The following is a 20,564-nucleotide window of genomic DNA, read 5'->3' as shown; positions in this document are numbered from 1 at the left end:
AGTTAATTCAATACTACTAACTCAAAATATTTAAGGCATTACAAACATTAAGGTTGGTGCCGTTGTCGACTAGCAAAGATAAAAAATAGAAGCGGCACACATAAAATCTTAATTTAACTATTTAGTTTAAATATAACTATAATACAAGCAATATTCAGTTACATCATAATATATATATATATATATATATATATATATATATATATATATATATATATAGATAGATAAATGTAAATTAATGTTTGGGATCAAAAGTTAAAAATATCTTCTTCTTTTTTTAAAAAGTGAATAATTTCAATCTTCAATTTACATTTATCTAATAATTATAAATCAAAATAAAACTTATTAATTTTCACAATAGTTAAGTTAATCTTCTTCCATTATAATATACATAGTTTTAGTTATCAACTGATGTTGAATGTAATAATAAAATATATTGTAGTCTTAAATTTAAGCTTTAAAATTAAAATTATTAGGAATGATATATATAAATCAACATAAATTATAAAATGCAGATAATAAAAATATATTATTACCTAAATATAATTATATAATATACAAACATGGGGCACCGACTTGTTTTTACTTGCAGTGGACCTCCATTGTTCTTTGGCCGACCTTCTGCCATTACTATTACGTTGCCTGACCCCAATAACCTCAACCACACTACAAATCCCCGAAAATTTTAAACCTCTCCTTATTGACCCTTTGAAAACTTTCAAAACGTATACAAAATTATTTGTTAATTTGAACCCAAAGTGTTCCAATTTTTATTCTCCCAATGCTCATCATGCTACTTTTGTTTTCCATTCTAAATATTTTCATGTTTTCATTGGATTGAATTAATTCCATTTTCACGTTATAAATATTTTATTAGGTAAACTATATAAATGGTCTGTAATATTTGAGTAAATTTTTATTTTTTATTAAAGTTTTAAAAATAATATATTGATCATTAGGGTTATTAGTTTGTAACAAAATGATCACTCCACCATCTTCTCCGTTAAATTGATTATATGATAACGTTAACAGAAATGTTAATATTTAATTTTACCCCTAAACTTCTGTTAAAAATCAAATAGGTCCTTAATCAATAATTTTATATCTAATTTATTTCAAAATTTTAAAAGTTTTTAATACTTTTTAAATACTCACCAAGGTGTTTGTTAATAGACACAATAGAGAGGTATTAAATTTTTAATATTGTAATTGTATTTAAAATATTTTTTACATATATCTAGATAGATAGACTAAAACTAACCTTTTGCACAGTGACAGTATTTATGGATCCCAAAAAAAGATTAAATGAGGAATGGTAGGCTGATTGAAGATGATGCCAAGCTCAAGGAAAGGGCTGGAGCAATTGAGGGAACCGTTGGGCAAACATCTGCTAGTGGGCTGGCTGATGTTAGTGAAGAGCCATGAAGGCATAATCCATATTCCAGACTCATTCAACCAAGAATGATAGAGATGAGTAGCAATAACGCCTATGGGAATTCGTTAGCAAGATATTAGTAAGGATTGGGACCAAAGTAGAATCAGCATTGGATTGAAAAATATTGTTTAGGATGGGTATTAATATAAAAAAAATTGTATAGGGTGGGCACAAATAAAATTTTAGGATAGATGTCTTTAGTAAAATAAACAACTAATATAAATAAATTCAGATTCTATGGTGAATACAGATGAACACATTTAGTAAAATAAAGAACTAATATAAAAAAATTCGGATTCTAAGGTGAGGAAGTGCACACCTTGAATTCAACATACATTCGCCACTGCGTAAAATATTATTTAAGAGAATGAATTTATAAATTTTTAATAGAGAGTGAATTTATAAAATTTTAAGGATAAAATTTATTATCAATTAAAAATAAAAAAAAAAATTTAAAAAGGCAACTGATCCAGCCACCCGTATCGATCTATCCTTGATCAAGGACAACAATTGTCTGATAGATAAATTTACTTGATGGTGCAAGAAATATAATCAGCACAGTATATAGAGATTACCTTTCTCGATTTGAATGAAATACATAAATTTTCTCTCCTTCCTCCTCTATTTGTTTTCTTTATCTGTTCTGCATCTGAATCAGTGAGCCACAGTTTGGATTATGAAAAAAAAAATCTCATAACACTAATAAATTAAATTAAATCAATATAAAAAAGAGTAAACTAGATATGTGACAATTTAACTATAGTTAAAAATAATTTCGACCATCAATATTTTGATTTCATCAATCAGACCATCCAACTATTTAAATGTTTCAATTAAGCCACCTGTAATTACATATTTTAATGGAGGAGGTGACGTGACAGTTAAAATATTTTGGTATAATTACATAATTAGTCTATGTTATTTATATATTCTTTCAATTTGATCCTAATTTTAATAAATTAAAATAAATTTAACCCTCAAATCAGGAGGTACCACTACTTTAACAATTAAGAGATTTATTCTTATTCTTTGAGGTTTCAAGTTCGAGCATCACATATATTAGGTATAAAAAAAGATTAATATCTAGATTTTCATATTTAATAAACTATTTTTTTTTGTAAATTCAAAAGATAAAATTTATAGTTAGACACTATTATCTATTTAATATGCATGCATGGAAAAAAAGAAGACAAAAGGCGGAAATAAACATGATAGAAACCGCCGTAGCACATCATAAGATTAATCCCCTCGCATATCTCCCTTATTTCCCAGGTTTGTTGGCTGTAGAGATGGGTATACAGACTATCGCCCGTTTAGTCTGCGAGTTTTGACGGTGCAAGTTTAAACGGAACAGTTTAAAAAATTCGTAATCATAAATAGTCTTAAATTCTAAGGCTCGCGGCCCGTACCATTTAACCCACGGGCTAACGACTTACTCGTTTATTGTTTATTGTTTATGTGAAAAAAGAGAGAAGTTGGGGAGGTAGAAAGAAACGGCGGAAAAGGGAAACAAAAAAAATGAGACTATGATTCTTAAAATTTTATAACGGCGTATATATAATATAAGACACACAAAATAATATATTTTAGGGATTTAGGATAATCATGACAAATTTTAATGTACTAATCGTGTAAGGGCTCCACCAACTTTTGAATTAATGTAATATAATCCTCAAATATAGTTTATTATTTTAATTTTATACTCTAATTTTATGTATGTTTTTTTATCACTGCCTTAAGTTTTATATATTATTTGCATATTTGCATATTAGGTTATTTTACCTTTTTAATTTAATTATTATATTTATACATGATTTAATACTTTGATTTGTTTTTTTTTTCTATTTTTTAACGTATATATATATAAAATTTTTCTTATGATTAATTATTGGAGCATAATAAACATTTTATGGTTTATTTATATATATATATTGATGGCATTAATTATAAATGGTAAATATGTATATAAAAAGATAGAAACCTTTTTGTTTATGTTATCATGTTACGTTAACATATGTATAATTAATACGTTCAAACTTTAAAATTGGATATTATCAAATTAAAACGTGAATTGGGTTTCAGATTTCAGTGCACATAAAACGTGAATTGTACTATGGTTAAAATGCACTTAAAACGTGAATTAGACTAAACGTAAATTGTCTTCTGTAAAACATAAAATAAATTTAAAAAAATAATTAAATTAAGTGAGCTACCCACGAAGCCTGCAAATATACTCATTAAACCACGAATTTATCAATCCAAACTAATAAACCCACAATTTAAATAAATTTTATTTTTTAAGACCCGAAACCCGCACGAATCACGGGTTATACGGGTAGCTACAAATAGATAATATAATATATAATTGTAATTACATGAAAAAAAATATTTTATTTTTCTGTTTTGTTACAAAGTTGACATCTCTTCGTTTTCTCTCCGTCTCTTGGCTTGCATTGTCATGGAATTCCTTTCCCTTTTTTCTCTTTTCATATTTATAAACAACAATGTTCATTTTGGGTATTTATGAGAGAAACTGTTTTCTTTTTTCCCATGTGAGTGATTTGCTGAACAGAGGATAGATCACAATTTTGATGGGAAAACACGATGACGGACGCAACGTTTTCCCTATAACCAGTCTCCAAATCGGGTATTTTAAGCATGATCTATGTTGAATTTCACTAAGTTTAAAACTCTGGCTTCACTTACTCGTTTATAATTTTGTTTTATGAATAAGATTCTTCATACATTGTCATTTTCCCCCTCCAAATTCTGATTATAGGAAAACTAGTAGAATTAATAACGGAACGGATTTTATTAGGTTTTCGTGAAAGATTTTTAAATGAAAATCTTCCACATGGTCCAAGAGTATTTTTCAATTTATTTGAGGTTTTCTTTTTCGTTATTATCTGCTTTGAGATGATTTTTTTTGTAATTTGCAAATTATAGGGAAGGGTGACTAAAAATATATTTTTCAATCCAATGGGTTTATATATATTAATCAAACATATGTAATCTTATATTCTTATTGAGCTTAATGACTTCTATATGAACTTTGTCATTTGAACTGTTGTGGAATGTATGATTGCAGAGATTTGCAGTCTTATTTTTCTGATCTTAGCGTTTTCCTAGCCCTTGAAAGCAACAAATTCTACATTTTGGTGGACAACCAACCATGGCTTATGGAGGACATTGGTTCACGGCCAGCTCTCTTGTGGCAATTGATGGTTACCAAGGTTACTGGAAACACCTTTATGTCTTTTGAGGGGGGGGGGAATCGTTTTTTCAAGACAAGAAGATTATAATTGAATTTAAGTCTTTTATAATTATGTTCAGTCCAGGTTATCTCCTTTTGCTATCAACAAAGGTCGTAGGGAGACAAAGGAGGGAAAGGAAGCTTCTTCCAGATCAAATGCTGAAGTTTCCAATAATTTTGAGACATGGTTGTCTTCTTTTCATGCTAAAGTATTGTCTAGAACGAAGAAACTGGATACCTCTTTTCTTCTTAGCAGTGACCTGCATAGGACATTGTATGGCTTCATTGTATTTGAAGTCGCATGGTCCAATGTTCGAGGTATTAACTACTACAACGAGCTTCAGGTATTTGCTCTCTCTCTCTCTCTCTCTCTCTCTCTCTCTTTTTTTTGTGATTCACCATTGATGTATTTGTATTTGCTATTCAGCATGTTTGTTCTTACTTGCAGACTGATACCTCTCTGGCCATAGAAGCAAAATTCATGCAAAGATGGGAATTTGACAACATTGATCAAGCAGCAAGATGTATGTCTTCATGGTTCTGCGGAACAGGTTCGGAGAAGCTTTGTTTGAAAGAGCACCTGGAATCAACAATTGGTATATTTTTTCCTTCATATTTGAAGACGCTAGGATAAAAGTTATGTTTATGATTCTAGACTTGATCAGGATTACCTTTCCATGTTTGAGAAGCCAAACCATGTTTTTTTTTGATAGGAATGTAGGCCTCGTTAAAAACCCCCTTCATGATTAATGGAACACTAAGTGTTTCTCAATCAGCGGAAGGAGGAAAAGAGTGCCTTAGGATTCATTAAAAACCACAATATACATAATGTTTAACAACAACACATAAACACTCCCTTTACATAATCCAACCCAAAGACTACAAAAGCAAATAACAAATGTAAAACTAGCCAATACCAGCTTTGGCTAAACTATCAGCCTCAACATTGGCTGACCTAGCAACCCATCTAATAATACCATTCAACTCCCTTAACTTAGTAACAATATCTTTTACTAAATTAGAGTATACAACGGGACAGAGATCAAAATTCTTGACCCACTCTACTGCAAGTTTACTGTCAGATTCAATCAATAAACGTTCCTTCATCTGATGATGAAACGGCTCAAAAAAAATTAGGCCCCTCTTAACTGCCAATAACTCAATCAGCACCGGAGGACCTGGACCAGAAGGCTCTTGAAAAGAGCCCATCACCGAGCCATCCTCATCTCTAAGAATTCCCCCAACACCACTCTTCCTCCAATCACCATTCACTGCTGCATCCACATTAAGTTTAATAAAACCCTTTGGAGGAGGAGACCAAGACACAATTTCAATGATCGAACACCTTGACTTAGAGCAATAATCCCCAATAGTAGGATCAGAGATGAGAGAGTCTTTTAGAATAGAGACATCCTTGGTATTCGTTATGAACCAGGTCGCCAGCCTACATCTTGTCATAAAAAACAGATCGATCTGATCGAGCCTACCCCCATCAAACACAATGTCATTCCTATATTTCCATATAGTCCATAGCACCACACCGGAATATATGACCAAATTCTAGAATTAGGGACCAAATGCTCCCAAGCTATCAGAAAACTTTGAGCATTGGCCTGCAAAACCGAACTAACACCCCACAATTTCAAAAATTTCATCCACAATGCCCATGCCACAAGGCAAGTAAAAAATAAATGCAAAGAGGATTCAACCTTTTTTTTACAAAGGGGACATGACACATCTATAACAGCTGAAACTCCTCTCCTTTGTAGTTCCTGTTTTACTGGCAGTCTATGATGCACAACCTGCCACAAAAAGACCTCCACTCTGGGAGGCACCAAACCCCTCCAAATGAATTTCATCCAAAAAGAATCAACTGACAAAACAGGACTGCAAGCTTTGACATTGGTCTTAACAGAATAGATCCCATCCCCGTTTCCTCTCCAAACCCACCCATCAGACAGATCCTTGGACTGAGGTATATTGTGAATTAAGGTCATCAGATCGCAGAATTGAACCAGTTCCCAGTCACTCAAACTCCTTCTCAATTGAACATGTCAACACCAAACTGAGGACTTGAACTCACCAAACGCTTTTAACTTCCCATTTTTATTTACAGACAGAACAAATAATCTGGGGAAGACCTCTTTAAGAGGGGAAACAGTCGCCCAATTATCAGACCAGAAACTGATTATGTCCCCACTGCCTACTCGAACATCTAACAGACTTCGAAATTTAGCTCCGAACTGGTCATCTTTGAAATGATTATTGACTATCGATTTCCAAATCCAAGAAGAAAAAGCAGGTAGTTTTTCCTTGAAAATCAACAAACTAGGGTCCAGATTATACTTACTGCAAATAACCTTTTTCCACACTGACCCTCTATCATTCGCAAACCTCCAAGACCACTTTCCTAGGAGTGCTCTATTCATGTAATTAAGATCTAGAACTCCTAGACCACCCGCACTTTTTGCAGAGCATACTGTCGACCAGTTTATCCAATGGATTTTTTTAACCTCTGCCCCTCCTCCCCATAGAAAACTGGCCATAATGGAGTTTAGCTTAACAATCACGGAAGAGGGTATTTTAAACAGGGACATGAAATAGGTGGGTAATGAGCATAAAACAGCCTTCAATAACACTAATCTTCCTGCCACAGACAGATTCCTCGCCTTCCAGCTGGCTAGCTTTTGTTAAATTTCTGCACTATCGGATCCCACAACGCTATAGAATTTCTCTTAGCACCAAGCGGTAATCCCAAATATTCCGAAGGAAAATGTCCCACTACACAACCAATAGTATTAGCCCACTGCAACACCTCTTCCTCACTGATATTAATCCCAAATAATCTACACTTAGTGAGGTTTAATTGCAGTCCTGAAATGACTTCAAAGACCCGTAAGACCCTCTTGACATTTAGAATCTGTGTCTTCGAAGCCATACAGAAGATAATGAGATCATCTGCGAATTGCAAATGTGACAAATTAAGAGCTGTATCATCCTTGCCAACAATCAAACCACTGAACATGCCCGAAGATACTGCTTTCCGAATCAGTAGATTAAGTAACTCGCCAATGAAATTAAACAGCAATGGTGACAAGGAGCACCCTTGTCTAAGACCTCTAGCCATAGGAAATTCATCCGTAGGAACCCCATTAACTAGCACTGAAACCGAGGCAGTTGACACACATTTCCGAATCCAGCCACACCATTTTAATCCGAATCCCATTCTAACCATAACTTTAAATAAAATATCCCAATCTACCGTATCGTAGGCCTTCTTGAAATCCACCTTCAACACACAACCCTTCAATCCTTTCTTCCTCCACAAATCAATACCTTCATTAGCGATGAAAGAACAATCCAAGATTTGTCTACCATGAGTGAAGGCAAATTGTGAATCACTAACAACATCATCCATGCAACACCTCAACCTTCTCAAAAGGCACTTGGAAAGAATCTTGTACATCCCACCTACTAGGCTAATTGGTCTGAAATCATCTAAGCCCCCAATATTAGAGCCCTTTGGAATTAGAGTTATGAACGAATGATTAATGCCATGCTCCCAATCCTTTCCCAAGTAAAAGTTATTGAAAAAATTCATAATATCACCTTTCAATGAAGACCAAATTTTTTTGAAAAAACCCATACTCAGCCCATCCGGACCCGGAGCTTTGTTACTATCACACGAATTCAAGGTTTCCAAAATTTCGCCTTCCGTAAACTCCTTTTCTAGCATAAGACTCTGCTCCATTGAAATTCTTGAGAAATTTAACTTAATATCCTCCACTTCCAAGGTGGTGCGGCTATTGAAAGCTTTGAAAAAATGCTCTTTGACAGCAGACTTTAACCGGACCGGGTCCCTGATAATAACCCCATCAACACAAATAGCATTTAGAGCGTTCCTCCGCCTCCTAATGGAAGCACAAGTGTGAAAAAATTTAGAATTCCGATCACCATCTTTAACCCACTTCTCTCTTGAATTTTGAAACCAGATTTGCTCCTCAATTCTGTAAAGTCTCCAAAGCTCATCCCTCAGTAACTTCAGCTCTGATGAACTATCAATAACTCCTGAAACTCGATTCTTCTGAAAAGAGTTCTCTAGGTGATGGATCTTGTCTTCAATAGCAGAAATCTGTTTACTAGGAAACTGATTCCTATTTCCAGACCAAGTCTTTATAGCAAACGTAGTATTTCTAAGAATGCTCAGAATTCCTGCTTTTTTTCTGACCCTCTTGAACTCATTAATAGACTCTGCAACTTTCTCTTGGAAGCCGTCCTCAGTCATCAAATAGCTAAACAGCCTAAACGGCCTCTTGCCCCAATTGTCTTCCCCACTCTCCAAAATAATAGCATTATGATCAGAAATGGACTTTGTCAACAGCGATTGGGTAATATCAGAAAACTTAGAAAGGAAGCTGACATTAACCAGAAACTTATCCAGCCTAATAACAGTGGGGCAATCCCGATTACTGCTCCATGTATATTCCCCCTATTAAAGGTAAGTCAATCATCCCCGTTTGCTGAATGAACAGAGTGAAAATATCCATTGAATTTCTATTTTGAGACCTGCCATCCTTCTCCTCCTCTCTTAAGTAAGCATTGAAATCCCCTCCCACACATAAAGGCAAACTGCACCCATTTAAAAACTGTCCCAATTCTTCAAAGAAACTGGCCTTCTCTTCTTCCACAGACGGTCCATAAACATTAATGAACCCACACCTAAATTGATTGAATTTGAACTTCCCAAAAACAGCAATAAACCTCCTATGGATAAACTGGTCTTCTAACTCAAAACAACTATCATCCCAACAACTAAATAAGCCTCCTGAAGATCCAACTACTGGAGACACAACGAACCCCTGCAGCTTATTCAACCCACTTCTTCTTAAAAATGAGCTTGGTAAAATCTCAAGTTTTGTCTCTTGGAGAAAAAGAAACATTGGTTTTTTCTCTGAGGATAACTTCTGAACAGCTCTCTGTTTTTCCTTTTTGCCCAGCCCCCTAACATTCCAGGACAAGATAATGAGTTTTGTCATCATATTCAATTATAAAAATACCAAAACAATCCCAGAATCCATCTTAGGACTCAGCTAGCCTGACTCAAACCTTTCTCCAAATCCATAATTTTTTGTAGAAAAGCATTCTTCCCTTCCTTGAAAGAAATGCCCAGCATCCTGCTTATCTCCCAAGTAGCAATCGCTTCCTCCAACAGCCCTGAGAATGTTAATGTGGATACTGTAGTCACACTAGCATGGTCTAGAGCATCCCTAGTGAGGGATCTTTTCATTCTCCTGTAAGAGCGCTTGCCTCTTTGATCAACACAAACCCCTTCAGTCAACCCAGCCGCCTCTGAACTTTTAGAATGAAAACCACTTGAGATAGGAAACCTACCCAACTTTAAACTAGAAACCCTTCCTGGCTCATCCAACCAAATTTTTCTTTCTCTGGACCTGCTATAAAATCTCTTATGACTCTTAATTAGCTTTCTCCCAACCGGGGCACTCTTCCAAGAAATAGGACTAGCAGAACGAGTTGGCGAACCAGCTCTAAAACATGACAACTTTAAGCCTTCAGCAGACCCCACTTCACCATCCATACCTGTTGTATCCTTAAAACCCGCCTCAGACCATAAGCCTTGACTGCCTCTGTCTTTGTCTCCATCCCCAGAGCTGCTAGTAACATTATGAATTTGCTTTTGATTAGCATTTCCGGGCCCAATGAATTTGACTACTGGCCCAGCCGGAACTAGTCTCAAGATAGGAGAAAAAGGCTCACTGCTCCTGTCTGAAAGGGCCTGCAAACTGTCTTTATAATCCCCCTTATTTCTTAAACCCAGCCCAGCATAATCTCCCTTTTTACTACTCCCCAAACTGTGACCTTCTGACACAACTTCATTAATGTCTTTCCCTGCCAAGCTTCTTTTTGAAAACTGATTTTCTTCACCTGCTGCACCAACCCCGACAGGAAATCCCTAATCAATCCATAAGTTCACTTTCTGCCGATCTTCCACATCAAGCTGACTGGACCTGCCATGTCTGACGAACGTATACTATCGTATTCCTCCTCTGACGACTCTACGACTGTGACTCTATCGTCGGAAAATTTATCCGACGAGATGCCATGAAAGAAGTTTGAAACCTGAGAAGTAGATCCCAACTTAGAAGTCACCTTATATGATCTTCTATAGGAACCTAGAGTAAACACTTCCGGGACGTCAAAGGGACTTTCCACCCTAAGCAAAATTCTCACCATCGAGAGATCTTCCCTTGTTAGAGTCGAATCCTGGATGACCTCCACTGAACCCCACCTTCCAGCTAACTTCTGTAAGAAATTCTCTTGCCAACATAACAGAGGGACACCGAACAGCTCCACCAAACAATAAGCCATAGGCACTCCACCTTCATTCAACAACGGTGCCAATCGATCGAACCAGAACCATAACTCCTTACTCTTATTTGACCACGCATCCTTCATCAATTCCTCTGATTTGAACATTATAACACAAGAGTTCCAAACTTATCCCCAGCTCGCAATTTGAACTTCAAAACCATCACTAGCCAAACCTTTTTGAACCAACTCCAGCTCAAAGGAATGTTTCACAATACCCGTTAGAGATCTTTTCACCCAACTTGAATTTTCAGTAGGAATATGCATTTCCCAAATATTCTTCTTCTTCTTCATCCCTCTTCCCCTGTCTAGACTTTCGTAACTTTTTCCTATATGCTCCGACTCAGTCTTTTGCGAACTGCACGACACCAAGACATCTTTGTATGATCTATCATCTCTTAATCTGCTCGGAATCACAGCCTTCGAACTTGGATTAGCTTTATCAAATATAACCTTTTCCTGGACACCAACTGAAAGACAAGAAGAACCAGCAACCCTTGGTCGAACACTCTGGTACTTTGCAACTCCAACGTAAATTTTCCTCCCATCTATCCACAACCCGTTAATATTTTCAACCGCATTCCTCATCTCTGTTTCATTACCAAACTGAACGAAGGCAAAAGTGAAAGATTTATACTTTGGCCTGTTCACCACATTTGGTATGAAAATTCTCACCACCTGACCCTGATCGATAAATATGTTTCTTAGCTCACTCCTAGTGACTCTCTTACTCAGGTTGTCAACGAATACAGTCCAACTCCCGTCGGAGGAAGACTGGCCTATTCCTTTTTCTCTCTCTTCTTTCCTGACACTCTCTCTCATCATTGGTTTGCACATCTGTGAATAGGAAGACTTCCAAACCATGTTTTAAATCAAGCATTATTACTGCCACTGGTAACCCTTTTAATATCATTATCTATGGTTTTAGCTTCTGTTCTCTTCTTAAATATGTTTTCTAGGGTTTGCAGATATTTGAATCCGTTATTAAGGTATTAACCTGTATCAAGAACTGTCTACAACCTTGTCTATTATTACTATGTTATGGTAAAATTCTATGTTGAATTGAAATTGTGACTGCTAGTTTTTCTGTTTCTGCTGATGCTTTTGATGGACTGTTTTGGAAGGGGAATAGAGAAGGGGTTTTCAATGTTAAATCATGTGCCAATCTAATTTATTCGGGGAGTTCCGATTCGGAGGAAGCTCATTTTTGGAAATCTATTTTTTGGAGGGGCCTGCTGCCTCCAAGAGTGGAGACTTTTCTTTGGCAAGTTATCTTAAAGAAGCTGGCAGTGAAGACAGCTCTGGTTAAGAGAGGTGTTCAGGGCATAAATGATTCTCTGTGTCCTTTTTGTAATCTAGAAGAAGTCTTCATCTCATCTATTTTTTTCCTGTTCGGTTGTGTGGCCAATATGGACTAAATTCATGGGCTATTGGAATTTTCAGTCTGTTTTTCATGAAGATGCTAAAAAATTCCTAGTAGCATGGACTAACTTGAAGACCATCTCTCTTATGTGGTCATTTATCCCTGGAGTGGTCTTATGGACAATATGGAAAACTAGGAATTATATAGTGTTTGAAGGAGGGAAGCTTGATCGAGCAGAAATATTCTTTCTAGCAAGGTGCAGGCTTGCTTCATGGTTTCTAGCTAGGGAAACTCAGATTTCTATTTCCAAGGATGCTCTTATTGCCGATTCGTCCTTAGTGGATTCTTGCTCGTCTCATACTAATCGGATTTCAACTAAGTTTCCTTGGTCCCCTCCTCCAAAGGGTTTTATTAAACTTAATGTGGATGCGGCTACTTCTAGTGATTGGAAGAGGAGTGGTTTAGGTGGTGTTCTGAAAGACATTTCTGGTTCGATTCTTGGCTCCTTCAAAGAGTCGGCTGGTCCGGGACCTCCAACTTTGATGGAATTGAAAGCTATTCTAAAGGGGTTATATTATTATGAATCTATTCGCCACAGATTTAAAGAGAGATTGATTATCGAGAGTGATAGTAAGGTGGCAATTGGTTGGGTCAAGGATGTTGGTTCTTGTCCTGTCGTTTATGTTCAAGTTGTTAAGGACATTATTCAAAAGCTTAGTGTTTATGAAGGTCTTATTAGATGGGTTAGTAGGACAGCCAATATAGAGGCGGATATTCTAGCTAAGGCTGGTATTGGTTGAGAATTATGTTCTGTTAAGGGTTGTTTCTTTTTGGCTTTTTATCTCTGGAGGGAGATTAGACTTTGTATTACTTTGTAATGTTTTGAGGTTAATGAATTCCTAGGGCACTCTTTTCCTCCTTCCGCTGATTAAGGAACTATTTTCAAGTTCCATTAATCATGAAGGGGGTTTTTAGTGAGGCCTACTATTCCTATCAAAAAAAAATTGTGACTGCTAGAATTTTAATTTTCACTCCAGTTACTTTTTTCAAAACATTGGCCTCCGTTATTTGTCGCTTGAAGGTTTGACAAGGCTTTATTTTTTATGAAAAACTTTATAGAACGTGCAGACTCTGAAACTTGGCAGGCACATAAGCATGTGGCTCTAGTTTGCCTTTGTTGGTGCTAACTATTTTTTCTTATAACAGTGTGCTAGAAACGGGTGTGGACACTAGGAACAAGTCATCCTTGTGTTCATGTGTTTCCAATGCTGTGCTCTTTCATTTGACAGCTAATTTAGTCAAACCTGCAAATACTCGTCTCTTAAACGTGATTAAATAGTCATCTCCAGTTATTCTGGCTTAACCTGATAAATTTTGTTTTTAGAAATGACCATGAACCTGTAAGTTTTCTGCTTCATTGTTGAAAAAATGTTTTGAGATTTAAACCTGTAAATCGATTTTTCATCTGAATACGTATGTGTATGGTTTATTAATATGTTCAACGCTATCCTATTCCTATAATTGGCTTATACAGTAGGTGCTAAATTGTTTCATTCCGCTTGCAATTGAGGTGTTGTGCCCTCAGGTCTCTTACACGCTGGATTCTGGAACCAACACAATAAACATTGATTTGCTCATATCCAGCTGCATCCTTTATGCCTTTGTCTGATGTAGCAAGTACTTTTTCCCTGTGAAGTTATGATTACGCATGTTCACTGTGATATGTACAAAATTTGTTTGGAAAATGGTCAAATAAATTACTGGATGCCTTTAATTTGTTGCCTGTATATCAATCTCAGTATATACCATGATTTATATTACATGCTGTGGTCTTTCATTTGACAGCTAATTCAGTCAATCCACTGCATGTTGATTTTGTTGTTCACCACAGCATACTTTTATCTCAATGACAAATTTGCTGGCTGTTATGGTAATAAATTTGGTTTATTTTCAGGAGAGGTCTTCTATGATGTCGAAGAAGATTTTCCAATGCTGATCACTTTTGATGATGACTATGATGATGGTTGTTTCAGCATTGAGGATAGTTTCTCCCATGATCGTTGTGACAATCTCGAGATTTGCTCTGCAACTATGGACTTGGAAACTTTTGAGCCATACCCCTCTGCTCCTATTGGGCTCTATAATAGAAGGAAAGGCACTAAGGCAATTATTACTGGAGTTGACGTCTATTGTGATGAAACCCAAAGTGAAGCCAAAAATTCATTAGACGACTCCGATGAAACTGCAGTCAAAGCTACAGAGTATAGGGACGTTCTTATTTTGTTCAGGTTTGATGATAGGGATCTCCCATTTAAACTAAAGCAAATAATAACACCTGACCTGAGGTTACTTCGTTTGTTAGAGGCTGGTCTCCCATCTTGGGCCCTTTTTCTTCAATCATATCCTGGCTTTTGCCATATCTATCGCCCATGGATGTGCCCTCTGGCCAGAGCTCTATATGTTTTGATTTCAATCATTACTGTTCTAATAGGATTTTTTGACCTATACAAAAATGTCCCTCTTCTTAAGGCAGCTGCGTCTCATTTATGTGGACCACTTCTTGATTGGATTGAGAACTGGGAGATGGTAACGAGGATCAAGTACTTGGGAACTATGCTATTTCTTCAAAACTTTGAGAAGGCCATGCACTGGTTATGGGTGGTTTTGCGTGCTAGTCGGTCATTTTTCTCTTTTCTTAATCTACCATTGGCAGGACCACTTATGGAACTTCTGGAATTCCTCTTTCCAATTTGGAATATATTTAGTGAATTAATAGAAAGCATGTTTTCGATCATATGTATTGTGATTGGTTTTGTCTACAGTTTACTGGATGATTTCATGGATGTTGTACTAATGCCTATATGGTTCATTATCTCAGTTCTCAGTAACATTGGTAGGTCATCAGATGATTGAAATTCTATTGATTCAGTTCGTTAATTTTGTTCATTCTTATATTCATGCACCTGCAGCAACTTCCGTCCTGTATCCCATGTTTTTGATTGTTTGGGAAATGCTGTATGCCCCGATCCGCCTGGTCCTTGCATTAGCCAGTTTTTTGGCCAATGTGTGTGCCTTCATCATTGATTTTGTTGGAGATATATGGGAGTTTTTAAGTAGCATGATAGAGGTTGCTTCAGAAGCGGAAGCAACAGTGCACAGCGCTCAGGAAGTTTCTATGTGGCGTTCACTTTGGAGTGACCTCTTATCCCAGGTTAAAATATATATATAATTGTCCTCATAAATATGTCCTTCCTTTATGTTTCTTTTTACATATTTTGTCTTGCCATCTTTTCAGATATTCCGCGCTCTCAGAAGTATATTATATGGTTTTGCGGCTTTCTTTGACGCTTGCAACCGGCATCGCCTCAGGTGTCACATTTTAACTTAATATAATTACTTTTTTGGTCCTGTCTTATAGATTTAACTACAGATGCAAGCACATGCACTTGCATACAGGATGCACATAAAGTATACAGGCGTTTTGCCTGATATGTGCCAATCATTGCTCCTCTTCTCAAATGATGTTTTCAACTAACATTTACTAGTAACTATGCAAGTTTCATTGCTCCTCTTGTCAAATGATGTTTTCTTTTTTGAACTGAGCATATCATAGTTGCATGATCTTTTTGGTGCAATGGTGTACAGCATTTATAATCACGTACTGGGTTTTATTCAAAGACAACCTGCCCATGGAGTCCCGAGATCACGAGTCTCAGATCCGGGACGTAATAAATCAACAGATGGACATCAATATCTGGTAAGCAATCATATGCTTGATCCTCGTGGAGTCCCTTTTCCTTATTATGGATTTATGTTTTGGCAGACAGAGGCGAGCAGGAGTCCAAAGTAAATGGAGTCTTATCTCATTGTGATGACTTTTTAACTTGCACTTCCATACGGATAGGTTAGAGCTACTTTCATTCTTTCATTCTTTTCTGTTTCAGGACTGCCATTTTCTCTTTTTGTGCTCATTAATCTACCTTTTTTTTAAAAAAAAAAATTTAAGTTGTCAACTGTGATTTGTAAAATCTTTCAACAAATTTAAAGTTCAAATTTTGATATATATAAATTAATATTCTCAATCTATGATACATTTAGAGAAATAATTATCATGGCAAAAAATTGGGATGAACCGTTGGGGGCAAGAGGACGGGAGGGGACAATGGTCTTTCAATATTTTTTAATAATATATATTTTAGATATTTTTATATATTTTTATTAACAATTTATTTTCATCTCTTAAAATTTTATAAGTTTATCTCATCTTAAATTTTAAAAATTCATCCATAACATAAAATTCTGCATACTTTATGGGCTAAAATCGTATATGCGGGATCTCTTTTTATTATTGGAATTCGAAACTGCAGTATGATTTTTAGCTAAAAAGGAAAATCAGGTTAGAATTGTTTAATTGAAAATCAAAAGTCATTTAATTGAAATTTTCAAGGTTCAACTGTTTGTATAAACAAATAAGTTTAGTAAACTAATTAGTGGTTAAATAAGCCCCTTTACACGTGAAAGAAGTATTAATATTTTCAATAGTGACGAAAAGTATTTCTAAATTTTAAACCAGTCGACTTATTTTCCAATAAAGGAGTATTCTTTCAAACGCCATGGATTTTCTTTTCCCCACTAACATAGTGGATTATTTAAGAACAAAATTTATAAACATAAAATCATTCAAAACTACTAGTAGATGAAAAAAGTATAGAAGATGTTACCATGTATAGATAGTTGATCGAAAGTCTTATCTATTTCATACTAAGTCGACCAAACATAACTTATGTAATTGGAGTGGCTAGTCGATACAAGAGCAATCCAAAGAAGTCTCAACTTGACGCGATACGACACATCTTGAGGTATGTTAAAGGCACTATTAATTTTGGTATTTTATACAAGAAAGCAAAAGAATGTCAAGTGACTGGATATTGTGATGCCGATTATGTTGGAGATTATGATACGCGACGGTCGACAACTGGGTACACCTTTAGTTTTGGATCGGGAGCAATATAATGGTGTAGCAAGTGACAACCAATAGTATCATTATCAAGCACTGAAGCGGAATATTGATTCTCAGCATCAACAACACAAGAAAGTACTTGGTTGAAGCAATTAATGGAAGATCTTCATCAGCCAACAAACTATCAAGTAAGACTTTTTTGCGATAATCTATCAGCTATATTTCTAGCAGAGATCTAGTCTTTCATGCAAGGGCAAAACATATAGAAGTGCACTATCACTATGTTCGCGAGAAGGTCCTTGAAGGAGATATTAGGATGGTGACAACAAAGGCACATGAATAAGTTGCAAATATTTTCACGAAGAGTCTAAGTAAACCAAAGTTTGAGAAATTCAAAGAAGCACTCGGAATGGTCTGCAAGTCATTTATGGAAAGAAGTTTGCATTGAGGGAATGTTAAATGACAATGTAAATTCTAGAATTATTTAGTTTATATATATAAAAAAACTAAATAATATAGAATTTATAGATGTGCAGAATTGTCCATATAAAAATCTAGATATTTGTAATATTTAATATTATATATAGAATTATCTATTAGAAGATCTAGAAATTTGTAATATTAATTGGCTAAGATGTTGACATGTGTTAACAATCTAATGGCCACTAGAATCTATAAATAGGAGTGAGTTTTGTATTGGAATAAGAATGAAAAAGTGAGAAAATGGTGCCAAAAGTGTGAGCTAGAGAAAGAAAGCTTAGAGCTAGAGAAGATAAAATTAGTGGGTGTGTTGTGCTCGTAAAAGTTCCCAATAATTTAAGATAACTCAAATATGTATGATGACATTCAAATATACAAGCTTGTAGATAGATATTGTGATTTGATTAAAATTTGACAAAATTTGATATGATAGTGTTAAGTTTTTATTTTAAAAGAATCAGAATTGAGTTTAGAGTGAAACATTTATATCTCGATTCGACGCAAAATAATAATATAATTTTCTTTCATATATTTAGTGATGATTGATGTAATATCAATCTCTATACCAATTTTTAATTAAATTCTTACTTTATCAATTAAAAATATTTTTAAAAGATTTATGTTAGGTCACTAGATCGAATACGAATTTTACACTAAAATTCAGGTCAAATTTTAAATCATATAAAGCCATCCTAAATTTAAATTTAAATGAAATATACACCTCAAATTAGATCATATGAAACCATCTTGACTTGACAAATATATAACACCCCAATTTAGGGGCTAAATTTAAGAAAATATAAATTGGTGAATTTAATTGGTATTTTTGGAAGAAATCGGGGATTAAATTATAAGATTTCAAAGTTGACAGACCGTTTTAAGAAGTGTAGAAAATTCAGTGGCTAAACCCATGATTTAGCCATTTTTATTTTGGAGAGAATTATAGATCTCTCCTCGTATGTTTTCTGGAAATTTTTTCAGATTTTCCTCTTCATCAACCCCTCTTTGAACTCCGATCTACTCGCCGTTCGACCTCCGATCGACGAGCCAAAACCACCATCGTGTTCGTTGTCAACCGATGAACAAAACCCCTCAAACCTTTTGTCGTGAATCATTGTCGTTCGTCGTAAATTTCAGTCGGAAGTATCGTCGGTAATAACTCGGTTTTAGTTGGTTTTTCATCGATTCACTACGATCGGGTCATCTGTTTACGACACCTCCCGCACCATCGTGTTCCTTGTGCCGTTCCGAGTCCACCGGTGTCCTCTCTTTTCTCCGGCAGCGGCGGAGCGTGTGGAGGTGAAGCGGTCAAAGTTTCCGATTCGTTGAAATCGAGCTCTCCGCCGTTCAAAAATTTGAACCGAGCTTTGTAAGTATCTCGAAATCGCTTAAAATAATTTTAAAGAATTTTTCCGGGAATTTTCCGATATCAGGACACTATTCACGCGCCCCCACTGCGCGTGGGGAAGACAAAAGTGACCGGTTTGACCGGTTTTGGTGCACAGTTGACCGGTCACAACCCGACCAGACCCGTTGACCCGACCCGTTGACCGTTGACCGTTGACCCATTGACCGTTGACCGACGTTGACCTAAACTTTGACGGGCTTTGACCGGGCATTAAACGACATTTTTTTTGACCGAGCATACCTATCCTGACATTTTTCGACGTTCCAAATCCGATTCCGCAATCCGTTTTTCGAAATTAAGACCCGAAGGCCTCGAAATTGCCGGTCAAACCCGTTGACTTTGATTTTGACCGAAAATTCCAAATTTCCGAAAAGTCATATTTTATGCTTTCGACGTCCTGAATCCGAAGTCCGTTTCGCCAAATTCGAACCCGATAAGCTGTCTTTCACTGATTTATCACCCGATTCGATCTGTTTATCGCAATTAAGCTCCGTTTCTGATATAATTTATGTTAATATGTATCTGAGGAATTATTGGAAGTTGAATTGAAGATCAAAGGCGTTCGAATGGAATTTTTATGGTTGATCAGTATTGCACGGAAATCGAGGTAATACTTTACTACCTCTTTATGTTTTATAGAACGTATTGGTATTGGTAAATGCATGAATGAAAATGTTTGGTCTCGTATGTATAATTAATGAAGATCAACACTAGATACGAATACGGTAGAAAGTAGGTAACTGAATATGGCTGAGATTACTATTATAAGAAATTGGAGGACAGTTGGAATTAAATTACAAGTTCTTGAATTAAGTGATAAAAGAATCAACCATGGATATGTAGATTATAATTTATCTCATTAAAGGTACTTAGATGATAAATTATGAGAATATTTCGATCAGGTAAAATTACGAAATTACCCTTATGTTAGAAAATGACAAGAATTGTCCCTGGAAGTGGATTAATAAATCTGAAAAGAATTATTGATCTGCTAAAACTATTGATGTGTATAGAAAATGTTAGTTTTACTTGGAAATTATGGATAACCGATTTTTAACCCCAAGAAGGTTTATACTAGATACTAAAAGTCCTTTAAGGAATCATTTCAAGATCAAAGAATGTTCGAGGAAGCAATTAATCATAGGATCTCTATATTATATTATTTTCGTTAAGAGCTAATATCGAAATTATCTGGTTAAGAAATTACGAAAATGCCCTTGAGAGGTAAAATAGTCAGAGTTGACCCTGAAGGAGAAAACACTTTGAGGATTTGTACTT

The 20,564-nt window shown here is 35.6% G+C and overlaps 1 protein-coding gene and 1 long non-coding RNA gene across 2 annotated transcripts; both read left to right on the top strand.

Moving 5' to 3' along the window:
- The first annotated feature begins 3,930 nt into the window (after positions 1-3,930).
- LOC120139125 lies at positions 3,931-15,667 on the top strand. The gene is made up of 6 exons (XM_039154448.1): positions 3,931-4,082; positions 4,524-4,668; positions 4,769-5,032; positions 5,137-5,284; positions 14,393-15,331; positions 15,408-15,667. The coding sequence occupies exons 1-6, from the start codon at positions 4,027-4,029 to the stop codon at positions 15,665-15,667; spliced, it is 1,812 nt and encodes a 603-aa protein (XP_039010379.1). The 5' UTR covers positions 3,931-4,026.
- A 63-nt stretch (positions 15,668-15,730) lies between these two features.
- LOC120139123 lies at positions 15,731-16,350 on the top strand. The gene is made up of 3 exons (XR_005517594.1): positions 15,731-15,807; positions 16,084-16,195; positions 16,262-16,350. It is a non-coding gene; the product is annotated as an uncharacterized LOC120139123 (long non-coding RNA).
- Positions 16,351-20,564: the final 4,214 nt, after the last annotated feature.

The sequence above is a fragment of the Hibiscus syriacus genome, unplaced genomic scaffold (genome assembly GCF_006381635.1).
Source record: "Hibiscus syriacus cultivar Baekdansim isolate YM2019G1 unplaced genomic scaffold, ASM638163v2 tig00110728_pilon, whole genome shotgun sequence".
Taxonomy (NCBI): Eukaryota; Viridiplantae; Streptophyta; class Magnoliopsida; order Malvales; family Malvaceae; genus Hibiscus; species Hibiscus syriacus.
The sequence above is the reverse complement of the archived record's forward strand: the minus strand, read 5'-3'. Positions and strand labels throughout refer to the sequence as shown.

Excerpts from the sequence above, each read along its gene's own strand:
- LOC120139125 (XM_039154448.1), top strand. The coding sequence starts at position 4,027 with ATGGGAAAACACGATGACGGACGCAACGTTTTCCCTATAACCAGTCTC. Across the intron at positions 4,669-4,768 it reads GGCAATTGATGGTTACCAAG|TCCAGGTTATCTCCTTTTGC; the intron begins GTTACTGGAAAC and ends AATTATGTTCAG. Across the intron at positions 5,285-14,392 it reads GCACCTGGAATCAACAATTG|GAGAGGTCTTCTATGATGTC; the intron begins GTATATTTTTTC and ends GTTTATTTTCAG.